General features: G+C 36.1%; 4 protein-coding genes across 4 annotated transcripts; 2 read left to right on the top strand and 2 right to left on the bottom strand.

Moving 5' to 3' along the window:
* Nucleotides 1–1,634: 1,634 nt before the first annotated feature.
* Nucleotides 1,635–2,357, top strand: LOC107815679 (putative histone H2B.1). Its single transcript, XM_016641300.2, has one exon. The coding sequence runs from the start codon at nucleotides 1,720–1,722 to the stop codon at nucleotides 2,164–2,166; it is 447 nt and encodes a 148-aa protein (XP_016496786.1). The 5' UTR covers nucleotides 1,635–1,719; the 3' UTR covers nucleotides 2,167–2,357.
* An 869-nt stretch (nucleotides 2,358–3,226) lies between these two features.
* On the top strand, nucleotides 3,227–6,659 carry LOC107815678 (protein yippee-like At4g27745). Its single transcript, XM_016641298.2, has 5 exons — nucleotides 3,227–3,343; nucleotides 3,994–4,031; nucleotides 4,110–4,215; nucleotides 4,304–4,359; nucleotides 4,438–6,659. The coding sequence occupies exons 1-5, from the start codon at nucleotides 3,227–3,229 to the stop codon at nucleotides 4,520–4,522; spliced, it is 402 nt and encodes a 133-aa protein (XP_016496784.1). The 3' UTR covers nucleotides 4,523–6,659.
* A 3,579-nt stretch (nucleotides 6,660–10,238) lies between these two features.
* Nucleotides 10,239–11,690, bottom strand: LOC107777309 (NADH dehydrogenase [ubiquinone] 1 alpha subcomplex subunit 2). The gene is made up of 3 exons (XM_016597301.2): nucleotides 11,531–11,690; nucleotides 11,237–11,343; nucleotides 10,239–10,535 (listed from the first exon to the last, which is right to left on the bottom strand). The coding sequence occupies exons 1-3, from the start codon at nucleotides 11,614–11,616 to the stop codon at nucleotides 10,438–10,440; spliced, it is 291 nt and encodes a 96-aa protein (XP_016452787.1). The 5' UTR covers nucleotides 11,617–11,690; the 3' UTR covers nucleotides 10,239–10,437.
* Nucleotides 11,691–22,722: 11,032 nt separating this feature from the next.
* Nucleotides 22,723–23,292, bottom strand: LOC107777308 (histone H4). The gene has a single exon (XM_016597300.2). The coding sequence runs from the start codon at nucleotides 23,206–23,208 to the stop codon at nucleotides 22,897–22,899; it is 312 nt and encodes a 103-aa protein (XP_016452786.1). The 5' UTR covers nucleotides 23,209–23,292; the 3' UTR covers nucleotides 22,723–22,896.
* Between the last annotated feature and the right edge of the window lie 1,070 nt (nucleotides 23,293–24,362).

Genomic DNA, 24,362 nt, shown 5'->3' with positions numbered 1-24,362 from the left:
CAAAGCATGATAGAAACATTTGCTGACCCCAAAAAGTAACTATATTCTCAATGCAAATGCTCTTATTAGAATAAGTCCTAGAATGACAAAGTCTATGATACGCTTAGACAATTTGGTTTCAAGTAAAATCTTGATAAAGAAGATGAGCAAATGGTCAAAATGATCATAATAAGTAGGCAAGTGATCTAAAAGATCACATGATATAACACTTCATAAAATCTCAGGAGAGGTTTAGGTACCTAAAAATATGAATAAAGAAATCTCTATGTTATGTCTTTATGAAAAAAGGGAGGTTGGAACTGGTATAAGATGTTCGTCACTACATCTAAAATAACGCTGAATACATATGAGGATCTTAAATCTGGAGAAACAATTCAAGTAGAATTGGTTTCATATGTAAGACAAATAGTTTTGGAGATGCAATTCAAACACTTGAAAGTATAAAGTCAACATAGTGTGCAATCACTTTTATCTATCTTATATGTCTAGCATGTCATGAAAATTTGATATGCACCTAAAGTCTATTTATATAGCTTATTTGACTTAACTTATATGACAATTTCTGAAAGATTTAAATCGCTTAAAGCATATACAATTTTTGATCTTGAAGTACCACATCCTTAGTGCAATTTGTGCACAAATGTATTTTGCTATATGATAATATGATAGCAAGAGTTTTTGCCGATGATGTTGAAATGACGATTCCAACAAGATCATACGAAGACAATTCCTCTCTATCGGGAATGATTCAAGGTGCAACATATTCATTCAAGTTCATATGGCTGATTTGTTCACCAAATCTCTACCGACGTCAACCTTCAAGAAGCTAATGTACAGATTGGGATGCGAATTGTTAAACATGTAAATTGATGCTCTCATCAGTGGGAGTTAATACGCGTTGTGCTCTTTTTCCCTTATAAGGTTTTGTCCCACTGGGTTTTTCTTGTAAGGTTTTTAACGAGACAACCAAAAGGCGTATTGTTAGATATGTGTACTCTTTTTCCTTCACTAGAATTTTTTTCACTGGATTTTATTTTATTTAAGGTTTTAACGAGACACATTATCTGTTGAATAGACATTCAAGGGGGTGTTATAAATAGAATTATATTTTAAGGTGAATGTCTATATTTTAGAGAAATTTTAGGGTTTGTTATTTAGTGGCTAAGTTACTTTTCCCTATAAATAGAGATATTATATTCCATTTTAAATCTCCCAAATGAATAAGAGTTCTCTTTCTAGTTTTCTCTGCAATACTCCTTTTCTTATTTTATTGTTTTATAACATTAACCATATTATATTCTCATTCTCCATTTTTCCCAGTAAATTAATCCACCAAAGTTTAAACAAAGATCCGCCAAAAGTTTTCTTTTTTCTAAAATCCGCCGAAATTTCATGAATTTTAGGGAACCGCCAACGCCAGAGGCGCGAAGTGGAAATTTGCCCAAAACTCCTCCCACTATTTTCCCATACAATAAAAAGCCCAAAAGGTAAACTCTATCACCACCGCGCATTTATCCTCACACGAGAACATATAAATCCGACGCTCCAAATCCTGCCAACTCATCTATCCGCGCGCCTCAACCATTAACCAATAAGATTTCATCTGCTGCCTCTATATATACATTGCACTTGCCCACATCTCAAAATATCAGTTCACCTACAAACAGCAGCATTCAAATTCCCTTCACTTTTTTTTCTTTGTAAACACATTTTGTTTCAATGGCACCCAAGGCAGAGAAGAAGCCAGCAGAAAAGAAGCCGGTGGAGGAGAAGAAAACCACCGTCGCCGAGAAAGCTCCGGCGGAGAAGAAGCCAAAGGCCGGGAAGAAACTCCCAAAAGACGGCGGTGCCGCTGCCGGAGATAAGAAGAAGAAGAAGGCCAAGAAGAGCGTTGAGACTTACAAGATCTACATTTTCAAGGTGCTCAAACAGGTCCACCCTGATATTGGGATTTCAAGCAAGGCCATGGGTATCATGAACAGCTTTATTAATGATATCTTTGAGAAGTTGGCCCAGGAATCTTCTAGATTGGCTCGTTACAACAAGAAGCCCACAATCACTTCTCGGGAGATCCAGACTGCTGTGAGACTTGTACTTCCCGGAGAATTGGCTAAGCATGCTGTTTCTGAGGGTACTAAGGCTGTTACCAAGTTTACTAGCTCTTGAAGTTCGTTCTGATGGATTGTTGTTAGAATAGTTTTTGAGTTTATGGTCATGTTTGTTTAGGATTAGTTAAATCGGATGGTACTTTACTGTTTTTTCTTTTGTTTTTGGGGGTTTACCCATGGATCTTCTCGATCCAGTATGTGTAGTTCATATTTGCAATACAATCCTATTAAAGTTATATTCAGTTTCAATTTTTCTTTTGGTGCAAAGTGACATGATTTTTTTCTTCTTTTTTTTTAAAGCTTTCCAATTAATACTGTCAATCAAATTTCTATCTTTAATGGAATAATATTTTTGGAGTTCAATTAAAAGTGGAGAAGGAGATCTAGTCCCATTTGGTCTTTAATCCAATGCGATCTCCTCTGAAGAAACTAGATGTATCGTTGAGCTATTATTTAACTGTGGATATAGCTAAAAACTTTGATCCTCGGTCTCCAGCAGCTATATGAGAAGCAGTAATTGATTAAAAAAAGGCCAATTAAAATCACTAACAGTATCTTATTAGTTGGAGCATAACTTTCTGGAAATTGAATTAGATGAAAGGTAGATCCAAGTATCTTATTAGTTGCCTTGCTTCGTGAAATTCATTTTAGGACCAGGTTTAGATTGAAGTGAGCCATTGAACCAAATGGGTCATCTAAGAGGTTAACTGGCAGTTAAGTAGAGATTTCTCTTCCTCCCAACATCCTTATTAGCTTACCTTCTGGCAAAGACCGTTTAATCCCATATAAATATACACACGTAACTAACTATGCACAACAGAAATTCCGCAAACCCCCCAATCTCTTGTAATTTCTATAACTTGACTTTTCTCCTGTTAATCAAGAAACGATGCTATATATAGTTCACTGCCTTATCCGTCGCAATCAATATTCTATACAGAATTAATTGAACATCTTTTATTTTCTAAAAGAGGAGCGCGTCGATCATAACTCCCCTAGTTCCCGGTTCTCTTAAACCTCTTCATCTGCTCTCGATCTCATCACCACTGACAACTTACCAAGTTCGTGTGAGTTACATTCTTCTCTGCTTCAAAATAGTTCTACATACATAAGCAAGTATGGGAAAGTCATTTCATGTTGAGTTCGATGTGTCTGATCCCAGTCTTCGTTTCTACGTGTGCTGTATCTGCCAAAACCATGTCGCTCTCACCCAAGATTTCAGCCTTAACTACACGGTAGGTAATCTTTTTTTCTTGAGTCAAATTAGTTTAGCGTTGTAATAGCTGAACCATCTCTAATAGTGTTGCTAATCTTTCAATTCCGAATATTAAATGAAAATATGTTTTGATTAGACACATCAGATACGTAATGCGCATATTCATCGTATTCGCGAGATTACAATGTTCTGGTTAATCTTCTCTTGAAAAATGACGGCTGCGATTCTATTTGGATAAGTTTCAAGGCTTAATTGCATTTTATGCGCACAGAAATTTGGTCCGTCTCTTGTCCCTTTCTTCTTTTGCTGTCCATTTCTCAAGTACCGCCAACATTATCTTTCTTCTTTAATTTTGCAAGAATGTGCAACAACATCAATTTATGTCTATAAGAAAGAGGGACAGAATGATCAAGAAAATGCATACCAATTTAGCATTTACGAAGTAGCAGTACTATCTTGTGATTTATGGGCTTTTTACTCCACGTTACATTTTTCCTATATTTAATCAAAGAGTAAGCTTCATACTACTATACTAGACTGCACTAGTAACCTATGCAGTGATATATATATATATATATATATATATATATATATATATATATATATATATATATATATATATAAAATGATTCTTCTTATTTCATTTATCTACTGTTATGTGTTTTTCAGCCAGCAACCGGGGTGACTGGAGGTGTATTTGATAAAGTGTAAGCTTTCGTTCCTGGAATAGTTTAATAGGAGTTGTCTGAACAGCAAAGAACTAACCTAAAAGATGAAATATGCAGGGTGAATGTGCATGTAAACGAAGCAGAGCAGCAGAGGCAACTTGGTCTTCACACAGTAGCAGATGTCTACTGTAATAAATGCGAGAATCTTCTCGGATGGAAATTTGTATGATACAAAAAATCATATGCATCAGATTTGTTAAATTCCATCAATGAGCAAAAATATCTAACATGATGTTCTTTCTTTCCTTCAGATTGAAGTTTTTGAAGAGGATCCAGTGGCAAGAAAAGACATGGTTATGTTACAAATGTGAGATTATTATGCTACAAACTCATGCTGTCATATTAACAAAGTACTTAAAATATTTTTCCTGATATCTTTTCACAGGGGGAAGCTGCAGGAAAGGAATGGAAATCAAATAGAAGAAGCAGTGGAACCAATCACAAATACAGCTACAGGAAATCGCCAGTAGTTGAAGAAATATAAACCGACCAAAGCATAGAAAACTCTTGCAAGGAGATCTCTTGAAGAAATCAATTGACTTCTATAGAAGATGAAACTTCAGACACCCTTTACTTTGTATTTTTCTCTATTTTTTCTCACTGGAGTCTTTCATGAACTTTCTATAATTCTTTCCATTGCTATATGTACCCTACTATCGTACTGCAACATTCCACACCCGTGAATGAGCAAGAACAAGGATTTACACAATTTCCTTCTGCTAAACGAGGGATTTATACAGTTTCTTTTTGCTAAAAGAGGGATTTAAACACCAGTATAGAATACTGATACACAATTTGCTGAAGGTTTGCACTGATACCATGATAAACTATTATCATGCCTCACGATTATAGCCTCTGAATGGGGCTCTAGAGCATGAAGTTGCAACTCTGAACCTACTGGATCTAAGTTAACTCATCAACTTGATAACCAGAAGTATCCATTATAGTCTATCCAACTTGGCTTATATCCTCATATTTGACCCAGTTCTTGGATATTTAATCACTATGTATTTTTTCCTATCTGAACCTGATGAAGCCCCAAAGCTATACAACTAGACAATCAAGGACCAACCTGGCTCATAAGCATATTTCCAGCATTCCCGACCCCAGCCAAACATTTTAACACAAAGACATTGTATAGGGGAGTCTGGGATTTAATAGCGCATGTACTACTGCTGTTAGGTTTGAATGGGTCTTTGTTCAGTAACTTTAGGCTACAGTTTAGTATCCACTGGATTTTAGCTTTTACAGTTAATTTATTTTTTGTTCTGGTTATATTTTCCTACCTTCTAGGAGTTAGCTTAGCACAATTGGTTACTTCCTTTGTATATAAACTCCATTGGAGGCTCATCTAATATACAGACTTTTCATTCTAGTTTTCTGCCTTCATATGGTATCAGAGCCAAAACAACACTCTAACGAGTAAACTATCCAAGATCCTCTCTTTTTTTCCTCTGCAAAAATGGGTTCCTCTACACCAGTTGCTAATGCTGACAACACCACTGTGTTCAAACATTTAATCCAATTCAACCCATCATCTCAGTTGCCCATTAAATTGTCTGGCAACCATAATTTCACTACATGGAAGGCCCAAATTGCCATGCTACTCCATGGTCATGACCTCTATGGTCATCTTGATGGCTCTACGCCATCTCCTCCGACAACAGTGACCATCAACAACCGTGAGACGCCCAACCCGGAGTATAAGGATTGGTTTCGTCAAGATACACTGATCCAAAATGCTCTAATGGCCTCTGTTGATGCCACCATTGCATCCACTGTCGCTTTTGCAGCCAACTCTAAATCTGCCTGGGATCAACTCCATACTTCCTTTGCGAACAAATCGCAAACTCGCATCTTTAGTCTCCGTCACCATCTCAGTCGGGTCACCAAAGACACCAAATCGATTGCTGAATACCTGCGAGAGATTCGATCTCTCTCTGATGAACTTGCCACAGGTTCTCTTGTCGCTAATGAAGAACTTGTGGTGAAAATACTGAGCGGACTCGGCCCAGAGTTTCGTGAGATCTCCGCAGCCATACGGGCACCCGACTCTCCAATTAGCTATGAGATACTTCTTGACAAACTCCTTGATCATGAGATATTTCTCAAACATGAGGACCTTAAGAAAACTACCACACAAGTCACAACAGCTGTTGCTCAATGCGTCACGAATTCTTCACCAACTCCACGCAACAATCGACGCCCACCAAACAATAACAACTGGCGTACCCCAAATAGGCAGTCCAATCAAAACGCTAATCCCCACTGGCGCAACTTTCCTAACCAATCTGTTCAACCCCCACGGGTTCGCTATCAACTATGTGACCGCTTTGGCCATACAACAAATGTGTGTCGCTCACATTCCCTCTCCAGTGGTTTCAATTGATAAAAAGAGATACTATTGTCTTTTTGATGATCAGTATAGCAAATACATTTGGTTATACACAATGAAAAACAAAAGTGAAGTTCAAAAAATTTTCCAAAGCATACATCAACAACAACAACAACGACCCAGTATAATCCCACAAGTGGGGTCTGGGAAGGGTAATATGTACGCAGACCTTACCCCTACCCGAAGGGTAGAGAGGCTGTTTCCAGGAGACCCTCGGCTCAAAAAGCAACAGGAGCCGATATATTAGTACTATAAAAATGCATAATAAAATAACAGCAATACAAGAGATATGAAATACAGAATACGAAATACGAAAAAGATGGCTGGTATAGTAAAACTAGCATACATCCTGTGCTTGAAAAACATTTTGGTCACAAAATGCTCACCCTTTACACTGACGGAGGAGGAGAATATCAAATCCTAGAACCGTACCTCAACTCCAATGGTATACAACACCTTGTTTCTCCACCACACACACCTCAAAGGGTTGCCATGGCTGAAAGCATCGACACCTTATTGAGACAGCCAAAACGCTACTTCATCAAGCTGCTTTACCATCCAATTTTTGGACATATGCTTGCCATCATGCAACCTATCTCATAAACCGACTACCCACAAGCACACTTGGTAACAAGTCACCTTTTGAAGTTCTATTCAATGAGAAACCAGCTTATGACTCCCTTCGTACGTTTGGTTGTCTTTGCTACCCATGGCTCCGGCCATATGCCCAAAATAAATTAGCACCATATTCAAAACCTTGTGTTTATCTAGGATTCTCCATCACTCATCATTCGCATCAATGCTTTGAACCCACGAGTTCTAAAATATTTCTATCGCGGGATGTAAAATTTTTAGAAGATATTTTTCCATTTGAAAATATATTTTCTCAGTTAAAATAGAACTTCTCATCTTTACATTGGGAAACTCTTTTAGATCAGAGTAATCCTTCTATTTTCTGTCAACCACTAAATACAGTTGATCCAACTATAACTCCACTGCCCCCCACTATTCCGTTGATGCGAGATACACGCCAAGATGTATGCTCACTTCGTGCCGCACATGGAAACAATCCACAACCAGATCAATCTGCAACTCATGACCCAGGTAACATTCAAACTGCTTCTTTATCTTCTGCTTCTATTGTACAACAATCACCTGCTACTGAAAACCTACAGCCCCACTTCGTCTTCCAGAGCCAACCCCCTTCCCCCTCTACTCAACCTATCTCCTCCACTCGCCGACCATCAATTACTCACGTTTATCGGCGTCGCCCAAACTCATCACACAGTTTGTCCCGACCCACTGATCCCATTGTTCAAGTTCCACAAATATAGCCAAATTGTGTAGTAACGAGGTCTCAAAACAACATCTTCAAAAGAAGAAAGATCGTTGACTACACTGCGCAAATCTCCCAGCCAGAAACACATCCAATACCTGTAACTCACAAGCAAGCACAAAAAGATTCAAATTGGAGAGCCGCCATGAATGCTGAATTTGATGCATTGATGAAAAATCAGACTTGGGAATTAGTTCCCCCAGACCGCACCAGAAATGTTGTCCCTTGTAAGTGGTTGTTTAGAATTAAAACTAACTCTGATGGATCCATTGATAGGTACAAAGCACGTTTAGTTGCAAAAGGGTTCACCCAAAGGCTTGGGGTTGATTTTCACAAGACATTTAGTCCGGTTGTTAAACCCACCACCATTCGGACAATACTCACTCTTGCTGTACATAATAATTGGGCATTACATCAGATAGATGTCAACAATGCATTTCTTTAGGGGAAGCTTCATGAAGATGTATATATGTCATAACCTCCCGGCTACGAAAATCTGGATCATCCCGACTATGTTTGCCATCTCAAGAAGGCCATTTATGGACTTCGACAAGCTCCTAAGGCCTGGTACGATGCATGATTCATTGATTCAAATGGGGTTCCAAATGTCGCAGTGTGATAATTCTCTTTTTGTTCTGCGCAATCTGGGAGTTACTATTTATGTTCTGATATATGTGGATGACCTCATACTCACGGGCAGTAATGAAACACTCATTCAACATGTAATTACCTCTCTTTCGAAAAAGTTTTCTCTAAAGTATCTTGGTTTATTGCACTATTTCTTGGGCATTGAGGTATACAGGGATGCCGACGGTTTGTTTCTCAGTCAATCTAAGTATATACAGGAGGTGTTACATGACACTCAGATGCAAGACTGCAAAGGTGTTCAGTCAACCATGAGCACGTCCACGAAACTACTGCTTGATGACGGAGCACCCAAAACTGATGGCAAAGAGTACAGATCTGTGCTTGGTAAGCTTCAGTACCTTTCGTTTACCCGATCTGACATCACCTATTCGGTAAACAAGCTAACTCAGTTCAACACCTCTCCCTCCGTGATTCACTGGAAGGCAGTTAAATGGATCCTTCGGTATCTTAAAGAAACATCCCAGCATGATATTCGTATTTCCCCACAACCTTTAACCTCTCTGTATACATATGCTGATGCCGATTGGGCAGGTGATATCAATGATCGCCGCTCCATCTCTGGTTATATTGTTTATCTAGGCACGACGCCTATCTCCTGGTGTTCTCGTAAGCAACCTACTATCTCTCGCTCCTCCACTGAGGCAGAGTATCGTGCCGTTGCTTTTGCCTTGTCTGAAACAAACTGGATCACACACTTGCTCAAAGATCTTCATGTGACGCTCTCTGCTGCTCCTACAATACTTTGTGATAACTTTGGGGTCACTTACATTGCTGAGAATCCAGTACATCATACAAAAATGAAGCACCTTGAGGTTGATATTCACTTTGTTAGTAACCAAGTCCGCATATCGCATATCCACTCTGCTGATCAACTTGCGGATCCACTCACCAAACCATTGTCCAAGCCGGCCTTCCAATGCATGCTTCCCAAGTTACGCGTTGTATCTTCAAGCCTAACTTGAGGGGGCGTAATAGCGCATGTACTACTGCTGTTAGGTTTGAATGGGTCTGTGTTCAGTAACTTTAGGCTACAGTTTAGTATCCACTGGATTTTAGCTTTTACAGTTAATTTATTTTTTGTACGGGTTATATTTTCCTACCTTCTAGGAGTTAGCTTAGCACAATTGGTTACTTCCTTTGTATATAAACTCCACCATTGGAGGCTCATCAAATATACAGACTTTTCATTCTAGTTTTCTGCCTTCATAGGATTGCCTGTAGTCAAGCAATTCTGCATCTTAAGACTAAGAATGACTCGTGCAGTCTAGCAGTTGCTCGACAAAGAGATAGTCAACTAATTTATCCCTTTCTATCCCACACTACCCAAAGGAAGAGAAGCTGCTGATTGAACAGCTTAAATATCAGTATTTCACGCAGAGCAGGGCAGACTTTCCAAAGTTTTCTACACTGTCACCTCTTTTAAATATAGGATAATTTTTTCTTTTTGCATGTCAGCTTTCTCAAACTCAGGACTATAAATCAAGGATTATCTTCTGGAAATTATTAAAATGAAGATCAATGTCATCTCCTAAAAGAGTAGTTTTTTTCCTTTCTTCCTAATAGTGAGTACTGTATACTAGATTGAAATTTTATTAGCCAGGAAAGGAAGTGAAGATATCGCTTAACAGCTCTTCATTTACCTATGTGTTATCTTACGCACCAGATTAGTTGACTTGCATTATAAGAGTTATATATATTGGCATAAACTAGGAGAATAGATTATTTCATCAACAAAGATACACTCGATAAAACCTCAACTGTAACAAGACTAAAAGCACAGAAGGAATGACGTAAAACTTCCAATTCTAACAACAGAGAATTTCAAACACTTGCCTTTCCAACAACAAATAAAACCCAAATATCCATAGTTTCAAGTTTATGCACTGCTAGCTTGATTCATGATAACTAGCACCAAAAGATTATTTTAAAAAGCACAATGCGAGGACAAAACTCTACAAAGTGCTAAATGCAAAGACATACAATTCTGAAGATCCAATGTCGTCAAGTTAACGAGAAGCCCCTACTTTTGCAAGGTCCTCAAGTGCCTTTGAGATCTGCTCCTCCGTCAAGCCCTCCAATCTGATGCCCCTTTCAACTCCTAGGTCTATTAGAATTTTATAGAAAGAATCAATGAATAGAAGGTCAAAAAGAGGTACACATCAATTCAAGACAAGCTAACTATACTAGATTTGATGAACTTTGGCTCTAAGGAAAAGCTAAAATAGAACTTCATCAAATTGGTCCTACAAGAACTTACCAAACGAGTGCAATAGTATCACATACTTCGGAGAATCCCAAAGTGAAAAGAATGTCATATAAACTAGAACCGATTAAGTGCTATCTATGGGAAAATGAAGTGCTACATACCTAGAAAACCCAACCCCTTATGAAGTGTATTCACTATACTCAAATCACTAAATCCATAAGATTGTAACGTCATAGAATATTCTTTACAGTCACATACAATTCCTTCATACTTATTCTTTGAGTAACTCATGATTCAGATTTCTATCAATCCCTTACCTGATCAAATGTTAATAAAGCATTAACCAAATGCAATGCAACAACAACAATGAAAATGTCATCTGAACTCAATAAATAGCAGCTAAATTCAACAACTAAATGCAAAAGAAAGAATTTTTTTAAAAGAGACTAATGGAGAAGTTCAGTCTACAACCATAAGTGCCTAAAATACTAATCGTTCATCAAATAACTCAACAACTCACTTCAATTGACTGCATTGAGAGCCGATTAGAAATTTGAAGAGATATAAACAATGAAAAAAAGACTGAAAAGGAAAATTACCATATCTGGCCCAAAGCTGAGGCTCGATGGAAGAGGCCTCACGAATCAAAATAGGTAATTTGGGGTTGTGAGTCTTGAGATCTCTGTAGTTCTTCTCAATGAACGCCCTATTTAAAACATGAAACAATTAATTATTGGGATTAATTTATCTATTAATCAATTAACTACCTCTCAATCGCAAAGTAACTCAGGATATTTTTATATTACTATTCGAGCTCATTTCAATGCAGTAACCGGTAATTACTTAGATAAATGAGAAAAAAAATTGAGAAACAGGGAAAAGAAGGAAGAAACCTAGTGGCAGCACTTTGAGGGGAGGATGGAGAAAAGAGGATGCGAAGCTCCTTCAGATTCCGAGACAGATTTGCTCTCCACGCCATTTTCCCACAATCTTCACCTTCCAACTATTCCCTTTGCCTTCACACAATTTCTTCTTTCTTTTATAAATAAATGACCTTAGACGTTTTTACTGGTCAGCTTTCTATGTTTCACGGGTTGTGTTTGGCCAAATCCGACAAAATCAACTTATTTTGAGAATTGTTTTTGAAAAAAGTACTCTTGGAGAGAATGAGTTTGTGTTTGACTAATCAGTCTGAAAAACACTTTTGAGAAATAATTTGTGTTTGGCCAAACTTTTTAGAAAGTGCTTTTAAGTATCAAATTACGAATAAGGACATGAATAAATTTACTTAATAATTAATATTATAAGTAAATAAATAATATCAAAATTTTGTTATTATATGCAATAATTAAAAAAATTCATTTTATTTAAGTAAAATATGAAAATAAAATTAAAAAGTACTTAATTCTTTTAATATAAGTTAAATATATTAAATTCCTTCAACAAATATAAAAACATTCACCCCTAAAGACACTATATATTAAAAAGTTTCCTAAAAATAAGAAGAAATATTTATAAATTAATATCCTAAGTATTAGGTTTAAGGGTTATTTTGGTATATACTATATTTTGTTAAGGGTATTTTAGGTAAGAAGAAAAGCCAAAACTGCTTCTGTTTCTGCTTTTGGAAAGAAGCTACTTTTTTCTGCTTCTCTGAAACTGCTTCTGCTTCTTCCAAAAACACTTTTTTTCCCCAAATAAGCTTGGCCAAACACCTCAAATTAGGAAACAAAAGTGCTTTTGGGGAAAAAAGCACTTTTCTTGTCTTAAGAAGCTTGGCCAAACATGCTATTAGGCTTTTAACGGCTGTACTCAAAATTTTGATTAACGGGTTTATCCTTGTACCTATTGTGGACCGGTCTTTAGATCATTGAGAATCATTTAGTTGGGCCAAATATGGCCCTTTTCATTCGTTAACTAAATAAATGAAGAATTTTTGGTCAGTCAGGTTTGCTTTCTTCCCAATTAACCACACAAACAATAGTAAATAGTTTAGTGAATGAGGTTATTGAGAATATAACCTATCTAGAATGAATGATTATTATCTTATGATTAGAAAATTGGTAAAAACATGTAGAATACTGCCTAACATTATGATACTCATGGTGGTCTTTATGTTTTGACTCAATGTGCAGGCAAATATCATACATCTATTGATTCTTTATAGGCAAGTACGTTTTGACCTTAGACTAATGGATTTTAGAAAAATCTCACCCCCCCACCCCCCTCATTTCTAAATTTACAGTAATTTTTGAATTTTTTTTTGCTGACCCAAATTACCAAAGTTCCTAGCGTATATAATTACAACAATTCATAATTCCTTATAATCTGCTTTTGATTTGTGAAATCCACACAGCAGTGACATTACTAACATACAACTGTGTTACTTATAAGTAAAGGAACGAAAGAAAGAGAAAGGAACATAACTGTATTTTATTCATTACAACTTTAAAGTTTGTGCATATGGTGAAAAAGTAAAGTGCCAACAAGACTAGAGCCAAAGTCTATATATAATTTGGGGTTAAATTGTACAAACTCCTTAAAGTAGAACTATTGCTTAATTGGGTTCCTGAAGAGAGTTTTCAAATTTCCATCTTCTCCGAGCTAACGGTAAAGACAGAATTCCTCTCAACTTGTATTTAATAATCAAGAAGTGATCTTTCTATACAACAACAACAAACTAAATAGTTTCTCACTCTGGGGAGTGTAAGATGTACGCATCCTTCTATTTCGGTAGACCCTCGGCTAAACTGATCTTTCTATATAACGAAAAAAATTCTCTTCTCAGTCCCATTATTTCAGTCACAGCTTTTGAGAAGTAGGCATCTATTCTATCATAAATCCCACCCATTTTATGATTTTCTTGAATTAGTTACATTGGTTCGAAGCTAGAGTTTTTCCATTGGTGAATTCGATTTTCAGTAGCGTATCTTTGATCTTTCTTTTCCATTTTGAACTTTGTTGAAGTAAATTTGGTTCTGTGGCAGGTCTACGAGTTGAAGAAAAGATTGAGAAAGTTGATACAATGGAAAGGCTCTTTACTGTTGAAAACGTTCAAGTTCGAGAAGAGGATTTCATCCATTGTAATGTGTGCAAAACCCGAATAGGAACAACAGCGGATCACATTGAAAACGTACAGATTTCTCATCACTCTCTCTCTCTCTCTCTCTCTTGTATCTGTTTTGTATTTTCGTTGTTGAAGTTCTGAGTTTTCCTTGTAGTTTTTCTTTATCAATTTCATTTGTACGCACCAAATTGTTCTGTGGGTTGCATACATTTCTTGAATTGTTATTTTTGAATTGTACTCAACTACTCAATTTTTCTACTGAGTTCATAAAGAGTCAGTCGTTTAATTTCAACAGATGTTTATGTCATGAATTGTGATTAAGCATGGAATTCAGTACTCTATAGCTGCTTATTCTGTTATATTTCTTGACTAAGCACAAAACTCACTTTTTTGTCTGGTATATTTTGTGGATTCAAAATGAAACAACAGGGGTCTTAAGGAAAGTGTAAGTCTCGTGATTTTTGAAACTTGGGATTTTGTCATTTGCCTGTATATATATGCAGGTTTAATGTACAAGTACTGGACGACCACAAGTATGCTGAACAAGATAGTGGAAATACCGTTGCCGATATTTGCTGTGTCAAATGTGGAATGTTGCTTGGTTTGAAACTTGTAAGATAGTACTAAATTACCAATTTTCCATTTAATGAACAAGAGTATTTTGCACTTCTTTTTGTTTAACAGAATTTATTCATTTCTTTCTCCAGATTGCAGTCCCCCAACCGACCTTGTATGTTAGAGAAGGAAGATTCTTGATGAAATTGTATGAATATGCAAAATGCAATGTGATAATGATTTGTAAGGTATTAATACAAATAAGTATTTTTACGGCAGGAACAAGCTTGTTTATTGGGGTGATAGATGTTCCAATTTTTTTTGAAGAATACAATATTGAACATGATGATCAGGTTCCTAATAATCAAGTTGGCGACGCTAATGAACATGATCATAATCCAGCCATATGAACCATCTATTGATGAAAATGCAGAGATTGACAACCCACTAATCAAAATGTACACACTTTCACTGCATGCAGTACTCACTATAGTTCATATTCTTTCAAAACTTACTTCATTACTATATGATATATTTTTCTGGGTGTTTTGGGATTAAAGTACATATTATTACTTCAGCTTTGGTACAAAGCATTTGACGATGAATTCTTTTTACTGTATGTTTGAGCTCTTGTACTACATTTCTTTACATGAAATTCAACTTTCATGAATTTAAGCCTTTGACGATGAATTCTTTTTACCGTATGTTTGAGCTCTTGTACCACATTTCTTTACATGAAATTCAACTTTTATGATTTAAGCCTTTGACAATAATCGACTGGTTACAAGATATTGATTAAAGACGAGAGAGAATGAGACTTTAGGAGACGAATATCGAGAGCTTCTGCTTCAGCTACACATTGTTGGTAGATATTGTTTGTTCTGTCCCAAGCTTCGGGGCATCATGATTTTCCGCTTAGGCAATCCTAAAGGTGCCTCAATAGTTGAATTTTAAGCTCGCCCTTGATGACACCTCAACATTCAATGGTAGCATTTTTGAAATGTTATGGATTCGATTCATCTCCATATCTTCAAACTTTAGTATGGATGAGTAGTGTAATTTGTCTTGGTTAAGTATAAATATCTAAATTAAATTCATCTAATAAGTATCCTAAGTATAGTAAAATTAGTTGTTTTCGAAAAAGCACACAAATCATTTCTTATCAATATTGGAGATCTAAAATCTACCCGTTAACTATGGTCAGGATGCTTCTTAGGTTGATTGTTTTAATCTCAATTTTTAAAATTTAAATCTAACAAGTGTCAATCATTCCAATAGGTACTTGAGGAAATGGAGCGAATTGTAAGGGAAAAGAGTCAGGATCCAAATGAAACTGTATTTCTCATTAGCAAAGGAAAAGAAAAGAAAAGAAAAATGAAACATAATGGATTTTTTCTTTATACTAGCACAATTTTAAGTCTGTGCATAACTGCATTATATGATGAAGGGGGCAAAGTAAAATGTGAATAAGACTAGTGTCAGAAACGAAAAAGAGAATTAATATAATTTGGAGGGTAAAATGGTACAATCTTCTTGAGGAAAAAAAAGAAGAAGAAAGGTAGGAACATTTGTTCAATCGGGGTTCGTGAAGCTATTTCAAAATTCCCTCCTTTCTGAGTTAACGGCCAACGATAGAACTCCTCTCAACTTGGATTCAAGAATCAAGAACTAATTTTTCTATATCAATTCGGTCTCAATATTTGAAAATTAAGCAGGCGTCTACTCTATTAAAAAGCCCACTCATTTCTTTTACTTTCTTTTGTCCACCAGCTCTGTACGTTCCTGTTACATTCTTTATCTGGTTCGAAGCTAGTCATTTTCCATTGATAAACTCAACTTTGATTCTTTTCCATTTTTCACCAGCTGAAGAAGTTGCTTCTTGATTGACAAAGTTGATACAAGGGAAGGATCTTTCTTGTTGAATGCGATGAATTTCCAGAAGAGGATTTCGTCCTTTGTCGGATATGCAAAACCCGAATTGGATTAGTCGAGGATCACATTGATAACGTACAAATTCTTACTCGCTCTGCGTCTTTCATGAATTGCATATATCTTATATTATCTCTTTGTTCAATCGTTCTGAGTTTTTTTTGCAACTTATTATACATTTTGCAGGTGGAAGATGAGAGAAGAGCGGTCTTTAATAAAGTGTAAGTCTCATGCTTTTCATGCAGTAATTCTGAAAAATTGGGTAATAAAGATGATTTGTAATATGCAGGTTTAACGTAGAAGCGGACAAGGAGAATCGCCATAAAAAAGTAAGTGGGAAAACCGTAGCTGATACTAGGGGATGTTACTATATATACATCTTAAGATATATATATATATATATATATATATATATATATATATATATATATATATATATATATATATATATATATATATATATATCACCTTTTATTCCTTCCAGAATACTATGACCAGTAATTAGCTTAATTTGGTAATTAATTTAGTTTTAAGAGTTAATTTAGGTTTTAAATTAATTTGGAAAAGAAAAGAAAAAAGCAAGGCTGCTGATATTGGGCCTTTTGCCACAGCCCAAACGATTTTGCCCAAAAATCCGTTCAGTCCGGCCCAAACCCACACCCTTTTACCCGGTCCAAGCCATCCGGTCTTAGACACTTCAAACGACGTAGTATGGGGTCAATAATACACCGTTTGGAGTTTGTTTATGATAAGTCAATCTGGGCCCTCCGTTTCAGTTCATCCAACGGCTGTAGAAGCCTCACCAAATTCACTTATAATTGTCCAAACACCGTTCATTCTAACCTATGTACTTCTTCACTTCATCTTCTCCATCTACACCCAAACCCTAGCGCCGCCCTAAATTCCTCACCACCTCCGGTGGTGGCGCCACCTCAAAACCCCACCAAATTAACACCACAAGACCCTCATGACCTCCCCTTTCCCAATCTCTGACCAATTTCCCTCGAATCCCTCTAGAGTGTCTCGAATCTTCAATTGAAATAATCCGGCCAAAACCCTAAAAACCCCAAATCGTCAAGTTCGATGAATGATTAGGGTTAAAATTGGTTTTATTCATCTGTTCTCAACGAGAACACACGATTAATGTCAATTTCGGCTCGAAAGCAAAGGCGTTGAAGATATGTCCAAGTCCACTGTCCATCCGCCTAGTCTAGGTATTTTTCCGACCACTATTCTTTCCTTCATCTCTCGCTTTATTCTCATCATCTTCTTCTTTTTCTTTCTTGTTTTTTATGTTTCTCAAATCGTTCTGTATGTATGCTAACGTTAAGTTATTTTTTTTAGTCATCATTGTTTTAGTTTCTTTGATTTTGTTGGTCGATTTTGCTCAAATTTCTTTTTATTTTATTTTCTTTGGATTCATGGCTTCAGGAGTTTTCTATAACTCCGTTGGCCCAATTTCTTGATTGGTTTTATGTTGGTTTTGGAATTAGATTTGGGTTCTGTCAGTCAGAAGCCCAATGAGGGAAGGGTCTATCCGGGTTTGCAAGACCAGGATTTTGGATTGATTGTTGGGTCAACTTGACCCATATCTGGTTCATGAGGGTAATTAACAAGCATTTGAAGGGTAGTTTAGGGAAAGGGATAAGGGGAATCTTGTGTAACTGCCTAGGAAGCTGCTAGAAAGGTGGGGTTGGGGTTAATTTTAACAAACAGAACTAAACATCAAGGTTTAAAATGCAAGAATGAAAATTAAAGAAGAGGTAATTGGTAAAGCTTGAAACCAATTCTGCTGCCCTAGAGGTCTCTATAAAAGGCATGTTTCTTTCTTCTCAAGTCAAATTTTAGAGGATACAATATTGAAAACTGAGAAACGGCTGAGTTTTAAAAACCCTGAAAGAACACTGAAATTCCCTGCATTTCTTTGTTTGAAATTGGCTTTGATTCTGCCTTTAAACTTCATAGTTAGTCAAATTTGCTTTAAACCTTCAAAGTATTGTTGGTGTCTGGACTACATATGGTTTGAGGAAGTTTGAACTTTGTTGTGTTTGATCTACTGACTCACTCAAATCTGTTGCTAGTGCTGAAATCTCCATTTTCATTTGGTTTTCTAGATGCTCAGGCACTCCTTTTGGATCTTACTGAATGTGAAGCACGAATTGAAGCATGAAATTGAAATGTGGAGTTTAAGCATAGCATCAACTTATTTGTCTAGAATTTAGCCTTATTTTTTGCACTACATTGTTCTTTTTACTGTCTGATCCATTGTATTTTGCATGTGTTGATTGACATTATCCTTCTAAGGGTTGTATTAAGTCTCTACTTAGCATGTGAGTCTAGTATTCTTGTTAAGTATACTATAGCTGGAATTTGGGTTTTGTCATTTGGACTCTTATCATTGTATATCTGATCTTGGACTGCTGTGATATGGACATAACTTAGATGGAGAACATTTAAGTTATATGGTGATGTTAGGTTCTCTTACTATGAATTTGTTTGCTCTAATTTTGGTTTTCAAATGAATTCAAGGTTTATTATTTGTTTGTAAATGTCAAAGGTAAAAGTCTGAAGCCTTTACTGTTAGATATTCTGCCGAAAAACATCAGCTTTGGATCTTAGATTAGATTTTTTGGGTTTTATTTGGCTTTGATAAAATCAGTAAGCATTCGTTTCTTTTTAAGATCCGGAGTTGGACAGGTTTAAATCCATGCTAGTAGATGTATTCTTTCTGAAATCATGTTAGTCTTTGGCTGAAATTTGAATTCCATTATATTTTAAATGATGAGATAATTGTGTATGAGCCATTATAAAGTTAAGATTGCATCTTCATTATAGAATATAACTTGGCATAAAAAATATGCCTTGCATCTGTCTAAAATTTGCAAGAGTTTGTCAGTAGTTGTTTTAATCTCAAATTTTGTTTTCCATGAAGAATTGTAATTTTGCTCAATTGACTGTGTTGAATCACGTAACTGGGCCTTTGGCGTTGGCCCAGTTGTGTCAAATGCCCCTTTGACGCTCATTTGTGCGTACTGAGCTTCATGCGAGCCCGGTTCCCCCTTTTGTGTTTTGACATGTGAGCTTTTAAAAGGCAATCGGGCCTGCTGCTAGCTTGGGCCCTTCAAACAACCAAATGCCGATTTCTTTCAACACTAATCCTTTATTTATTAGGTTTAGTTTGAACATTAGCCTAAAAATAAATTAGAATTCCTCTAGTCTTTTAATCAATTAATTAGACTCCTTTGATTAGATCGAGGTACGTCGTATTAGCAAAACCTATAACTTATGGCTCTCGAAGATTGGATCAAGAAATCTTATAGAATAATTTGAGGCGTGCCATGCCGAATCTAACCCTCAATCCCATGGCCCCCATTTAATTAATATTAATTCTTTAAGAGTCGGGGTGTGCCATCAATTGAATTTTCCATGGCCCTCACAAACCTTGTTATTAATTTGAAATTTCGTAGTTGCTTTAGGCGCGTTATATAAATTGATTTTCTTTTATTTATCAACTCCGGGTGCACATTTCATGTGACCCAAATTCATTTCCCAACAACGTTAAATAGAACGTGTCGCGAACCGCGGTGCATTTCATGTGGCATGGTTCAAGGCATGTTTTAAATGATGTTGAATCTTCCTAAAAGTGTGTTAAGATCATTAAAAGCGGTTAATAAATTAAAAAATGTACAAATAGTCTAAAATATGTAATAACTCATATAATAGGCCAATTATAATAGTTTAAGCGACCGTACTAGAACCACGGAACCCGGGAATGCCTAACACCTTCTCCCGGGTTAACTTAGAATTTCTGGTTCGCAGACTTCAAAAGGAAAGTCGAATTTCCTCGATTTGGGATTTAAAAATAAACCGGTGACTTGGGACACCAAATAAACTATCCCAAGTGGCAACTCTGATAAATAAATAATCTCATTTCGAATAATGTCACTTAAATTGGAAAAACTCCCTTATACCCTCGAGATGTAAAAAAGGAGTGTGACACTAGTGATTATACAAGTAATATTGAACTTAAGTAAGAAGAAATGGTGAACCAAATCAATGTTGTTGAAGCAGTAGGGGCCTCGAGCTCGTCTATTCAGGGACCTCGAGGTCCGGGTAAGACCAATAAAGTATGAACAATAATATAAAGGCAATAAAGCCGAAGAATAATTGTTGAGCACGTTAAACAAGAGAAGAATAGAATGTTCTATTGCAGTGAATAATCTGATGTCCTACAAAATGATTGGGGTCCCCTTTATATATGAGAAGAAAACCCCAATATAGTACATTCTTCATTGTGGTAAAGAATTCTATTGCTACATGTGTATAACGACCTAGTACGGACCTTTACCATTTCGTACAAACCTTATCCTTTAATTAATGCCCTGATCCACGTGTTCTTGAAAAATTTCCGCTCTTTCTTGATTGACTTTGAGATTATGCTGCCCTCGATGTAGGTCATGCCAGGCCTTCGATCAGCTTCCTCGAGGTGGGTATCTCTTAGCCGGATCTGACTTCCACTTCGAGTCTCCCGGACTCGAACCTATAGCCCGATTTAAAACTTTAAAATCATGCTCCTCGATTTTGACCGTATATATGTATTTAACTTGACAGGAATCCAACCATTTTCTTACCAAAGCGGGAGACTTAAATTATACTTAATTGTAGAACTTGAAACGTGGTTTTATTATTTTGCAGGAATCTCCATCGTATTATTATCAAGTTAGAGATAAGATCTATCGAACTAATGCTTGTTAGATCATTTTAATCGTGACCTTCAAATTTAAATTTTACAAGTGTCGCTCAGTTAACTAGGTACTTGAGGAATTTAAGAGAACTATAATGGAAAGGAGACGGGTCCAAATATAACTGTATTTCTCTTTAGTTAGTAAAGAAAAAAGGAAAAAGAAACACAATGGTATTTTATTCTTTAGTACTCCCTCCGTTTCAATTTATGTGAACCCATTTGATTGGGCACGGAGTTTAAGAAAAGAGAAAAGACTTTTGAACTTGTGGTGTAAAATGAAACACATATATTTTGTGTGGCTATAAATCATGGCATAAAGGTAAATCGTTTCCAAATAGGGAAAGAGGTCATTCTTTTTTGCACGGATTAAAAAGGAAATATGTTCACATAAATTGACACGGAGGGAGTACCTTTTTAAGTCGGTGCATATGGAGAAGGCGGCAAAGTAAAATGTCAACAAGACAGCAGAAATTTGAAATAATGTATAATTTAGAGTAAAATCTTCTTAAGAATGAAAGAAAAAGGGAAATTTATCAACATTTGTTCAATTGGGTTCAAATTTCCCTCCTCTCTGAATTAACGGTTTAAACAGAACTTGGATTCAAGAATCAAGAACTGAATTTTCTATATCAACATTCTCTTGTCATTCCCATTATATTTGGTCTTCTGCATTTCAGAAAGTATTAGGCATCCACTCGTAGGGATCTACCATAAAGTGTAAGTGTCCTAATTTCATGCAATTTTTCTGAATACCTTTATATACGCAGGTTTAATGTACAAGTAGTGGACGACGAGAAATATCTTGGACTAAATAATGGATATACCATAGCCGATGCTTACTGTGTCGGATGTGGAATGCTACTAGGGTGGAAACTTGTAAGATACTAATAACAAAGAGGATTTGATTTTCGGATGTGCAGTTTTTATATTTTTTTCATATACAGAATTTATTCCTTTCTCCAGATTGGAGTCCCCCAACCGGTCTTGTATGTTAGAGAAGGAAGATTCTTAATGAAATTGTAAGTTTCTTACAAATATGCAAAATGCAACTCTATGCATATCTGATAATACAAATTAGTATATTTGTGGCAGGGACAAGCTTATTTACTGGAATAATGAAGATCAACTTGATGATGAACAAGGTGAAGGCGCTAATGAACAGGTTCCTAATGATCAAGATGGAGGCGCTATTGAACAGGTTCCTAATCAAGATGTTGATCAGCTGGCAGATGGAATGGATAACGTTGATCTAAATCCAGTTATATGAATGATAACCACTGATCATAATTTAGAAGCAGCTCATTATGAAAATAGAACTTCCACTGAATGCACTCACTAAAGCTCATATTCTTTAGGCATACTAATTCATAACTGTGATATTCTTTCTTTGGATTTGGGATTACAGTACATATTATTACTTCAGGTTGGAATAAAGCAATTGACAATGAATTCTTTTATATGTTTGAGCTCTGGTACTACCGTTCTCTAGCATTCTTTTCTCCTGCTAGCCATCCACAATAAGTGTGAACATTCATAATCATCTTGGTTTCTGTTGTCTCCTCTTTTGCTATGGATAGTGCTTGAGAAACTGTTTTAGTAATGACCACAAGCATATGGTCAATTTATTTCCAGTGCTCATATTACACTGATTTGGGGTTTTCGGCTCTTTTGCAATTCAACAATTTCATGTATTTGTAACCTTCTGAAATTTAAAGCTGAACAGTCGTTCGATAGGTGAATCAATCAATTAACAACAACAACAACAACGAGCCAGAATTCAACAATTATAATTTCTAGAAAATGATCTTTGTTCCTTGAATCTGCAATGAGAAATTACAATATCAAGACCTTAAGAACGACAACTAGAACAAAGCTGCTGAGAAACCAACACAGAGACAACAGAAATTTCCAGAAAATCTACAATTACTACCAATACACTAACCTAAAATCACAAACTAAACAACCTAACCACCAAATCCATAGAGAGTCCTGCCCTGCCTCTTGAGTGCGTAAACAACATCCATAGCAGTAACAGTCTTTCTCCTGGCGTGCTCGGTGTAGGTAACAGCATCACGGATCACATTCTCTAGAAAGATCTTCAGCACTCCACGTGTCTCTTCGTAGATCAGACCAGATATACGCTTCACTCCTCCCCTACGAGCCAACCGACGAATTGCTGGCTTCGTAATTCCCTGGATGTTATCCCTTAGCACCTTCCTGTGCCTCTTCGCTCCTCCCTTGCCCAATCCCTTGCCACCCTTTCCACGACCAGACATTTTCACACAGAAATTTGAACTAGGGTTTTGGGTTTGAGTTGAAATCAGAAATGAAATGTATTCGACGAGTTTGGAAGTGAAGGGTGGTGGATATTTATATTTCGTGGATTTCGTGGGCGGTTTGAAATGTGGCGGGGCTAAAATCGTAGCCGCTAAATTTTGGGGGGATTTGGTTGTTAATCGACGGATAATAATGGTGATCCGTGTGAAAGGCGGAAACTGAATATGAGTCGTAGATTGAAATATAATCTACGGTGCGGAGTGCAGCTTTGTGTATAGGTGCGGATTGTGCTTTTTCCATGAGATAAAAGAGGGTTACTTTGATGCGGAATCTAATTTCTTCTATTCATATTTTGCTTAAGAAGAATTATTATTATTAAAAGAGGACAATTTACTGGGTGTAAAGAACTAGTGTTGTCGATTGATCTTTTCCTACTGAGAGCAGTTTATTATGGTAATAAATTACAGTAATCCAAATTGATCAGGGGTTAACATTTTCTTTTGAAATGGAATAATAATAATTGGCCTCATGAAACTTTCCTTAGTTCGTTATTAAATGAAATGTTAATCTTGTCAAATATAGGCATGTCGAAAGTTGGTAAAATTTTATCCAATTCTCATATTTATACCAATTCAATGAACACATGATACATGTCTTCGCAAATATTATTATCACTAAATTATTAGTTAATTAATAGATATTTTTACCTTAACTATTTCATAATCATGGTAAATTAGTATAATTTGATGTAAACACCAAATACAAGTAAAGATTTACTATAAATATCTAAATTCTAATATGATGCATTTTTATGAAAAAAAATACTACGGTTTTGTGTTAGAACTCCTCATCCAACAAATTGTTTTTTATTTAACTTCTAAACATCCTTTAAATACTTATAAAAGTTATGAAATACTTTTGACACAGTTTTTTTTTAAAGAAAAAAACAGATATTTTGAACTCACACAAAAAAAAGTGAAAAATATTAACCTTCTTAAACGGAAAGTATATGAATTTTTAGCTAGACAAGCACCCAAAAAAAAAATTAAAAAAAAAATAAGCAACATGGGCTTGTATAAGTGCGGTAGAAATGATACCAGATAATCACTTTTGTGCCCTATCCCCTATGTTTAAAATTCGAACAAATTAGAAA

Source organism: Nicotiana tabacum, chromosome 8 (genome assembly GCF_000715075.1).
Source record: "Nicotiana tabacum cultivar K326 chromosome 8, ASM71507v2, whole genome shotgun sequence".
NCBI lineage: Eukaryota > Viridiplantae > Streptophyta > Magnoliopsida > Solanales > Solanaceae > Nicotiana > Nicotiana tabacum.
The sequence above is the reverse complement of the archived record's forward strand: the minus strand, read 5'-3'. Positions and strand labels throughout refer to the sequence as shown.

Coding starts and splice junctions, on each gene's coding strand:
- LOC107815679 (XM_016641300.2), top strand. CDS start 1,720: ATGGCACCCAAGGCAGAGAAGAAGCCAGCAGAAAAGAAGCCGGTGGAG.
- LOC107815678 (XM_016641298.2), top strand. CDS start 3,227: ATGGGAAAGTCATTTCATGTTGAGTTCGATGTGTCTGATCCCAGTCTT. Junction 3,344..3,993: donor ATTTCAGCCTTAACTACACG/GTAGGTAATCTT, acceptor TGTGTTTTTCAG/CCAGCAACCGGGGTGACTGG. Junction 4,032..4,109: donor GGAGGTGTATTTGATAAAGT/GTAAGCTTTCGT, acceptor TGAAATATGCAG/GGTGAATGTGCATGTAAACG.
- LOC107777309 (XM_016597301.2), bottom strand. CDS start 11,616: ATGGCGTGGAGAGCAAATCTGTCTCGGAATCTGAAGGAGCTTCGCATC. Junction 11,344..11,530: donor CCTCAAAGTGCTGCCACTAG/GTTTCTTCCTTC, acceptor TGTTTTAAATAG/GGCGTTCATTGAGAAGAACT. Junction 10,536..11,236: donor TCAGCTTTGGGCCAGATATG/GTAATTTTCCTT, acceptor AAATTCTAATAG/ACCTAGGAGTTGAAAGGGGC.
- LOC107777308 (XM_016597300.2), bottom strand. CDS start 23,208: ATGTCTGGTCGTGGAAAGGGTGGCAAGGGATTGGGCAAGGGAGGAGCG.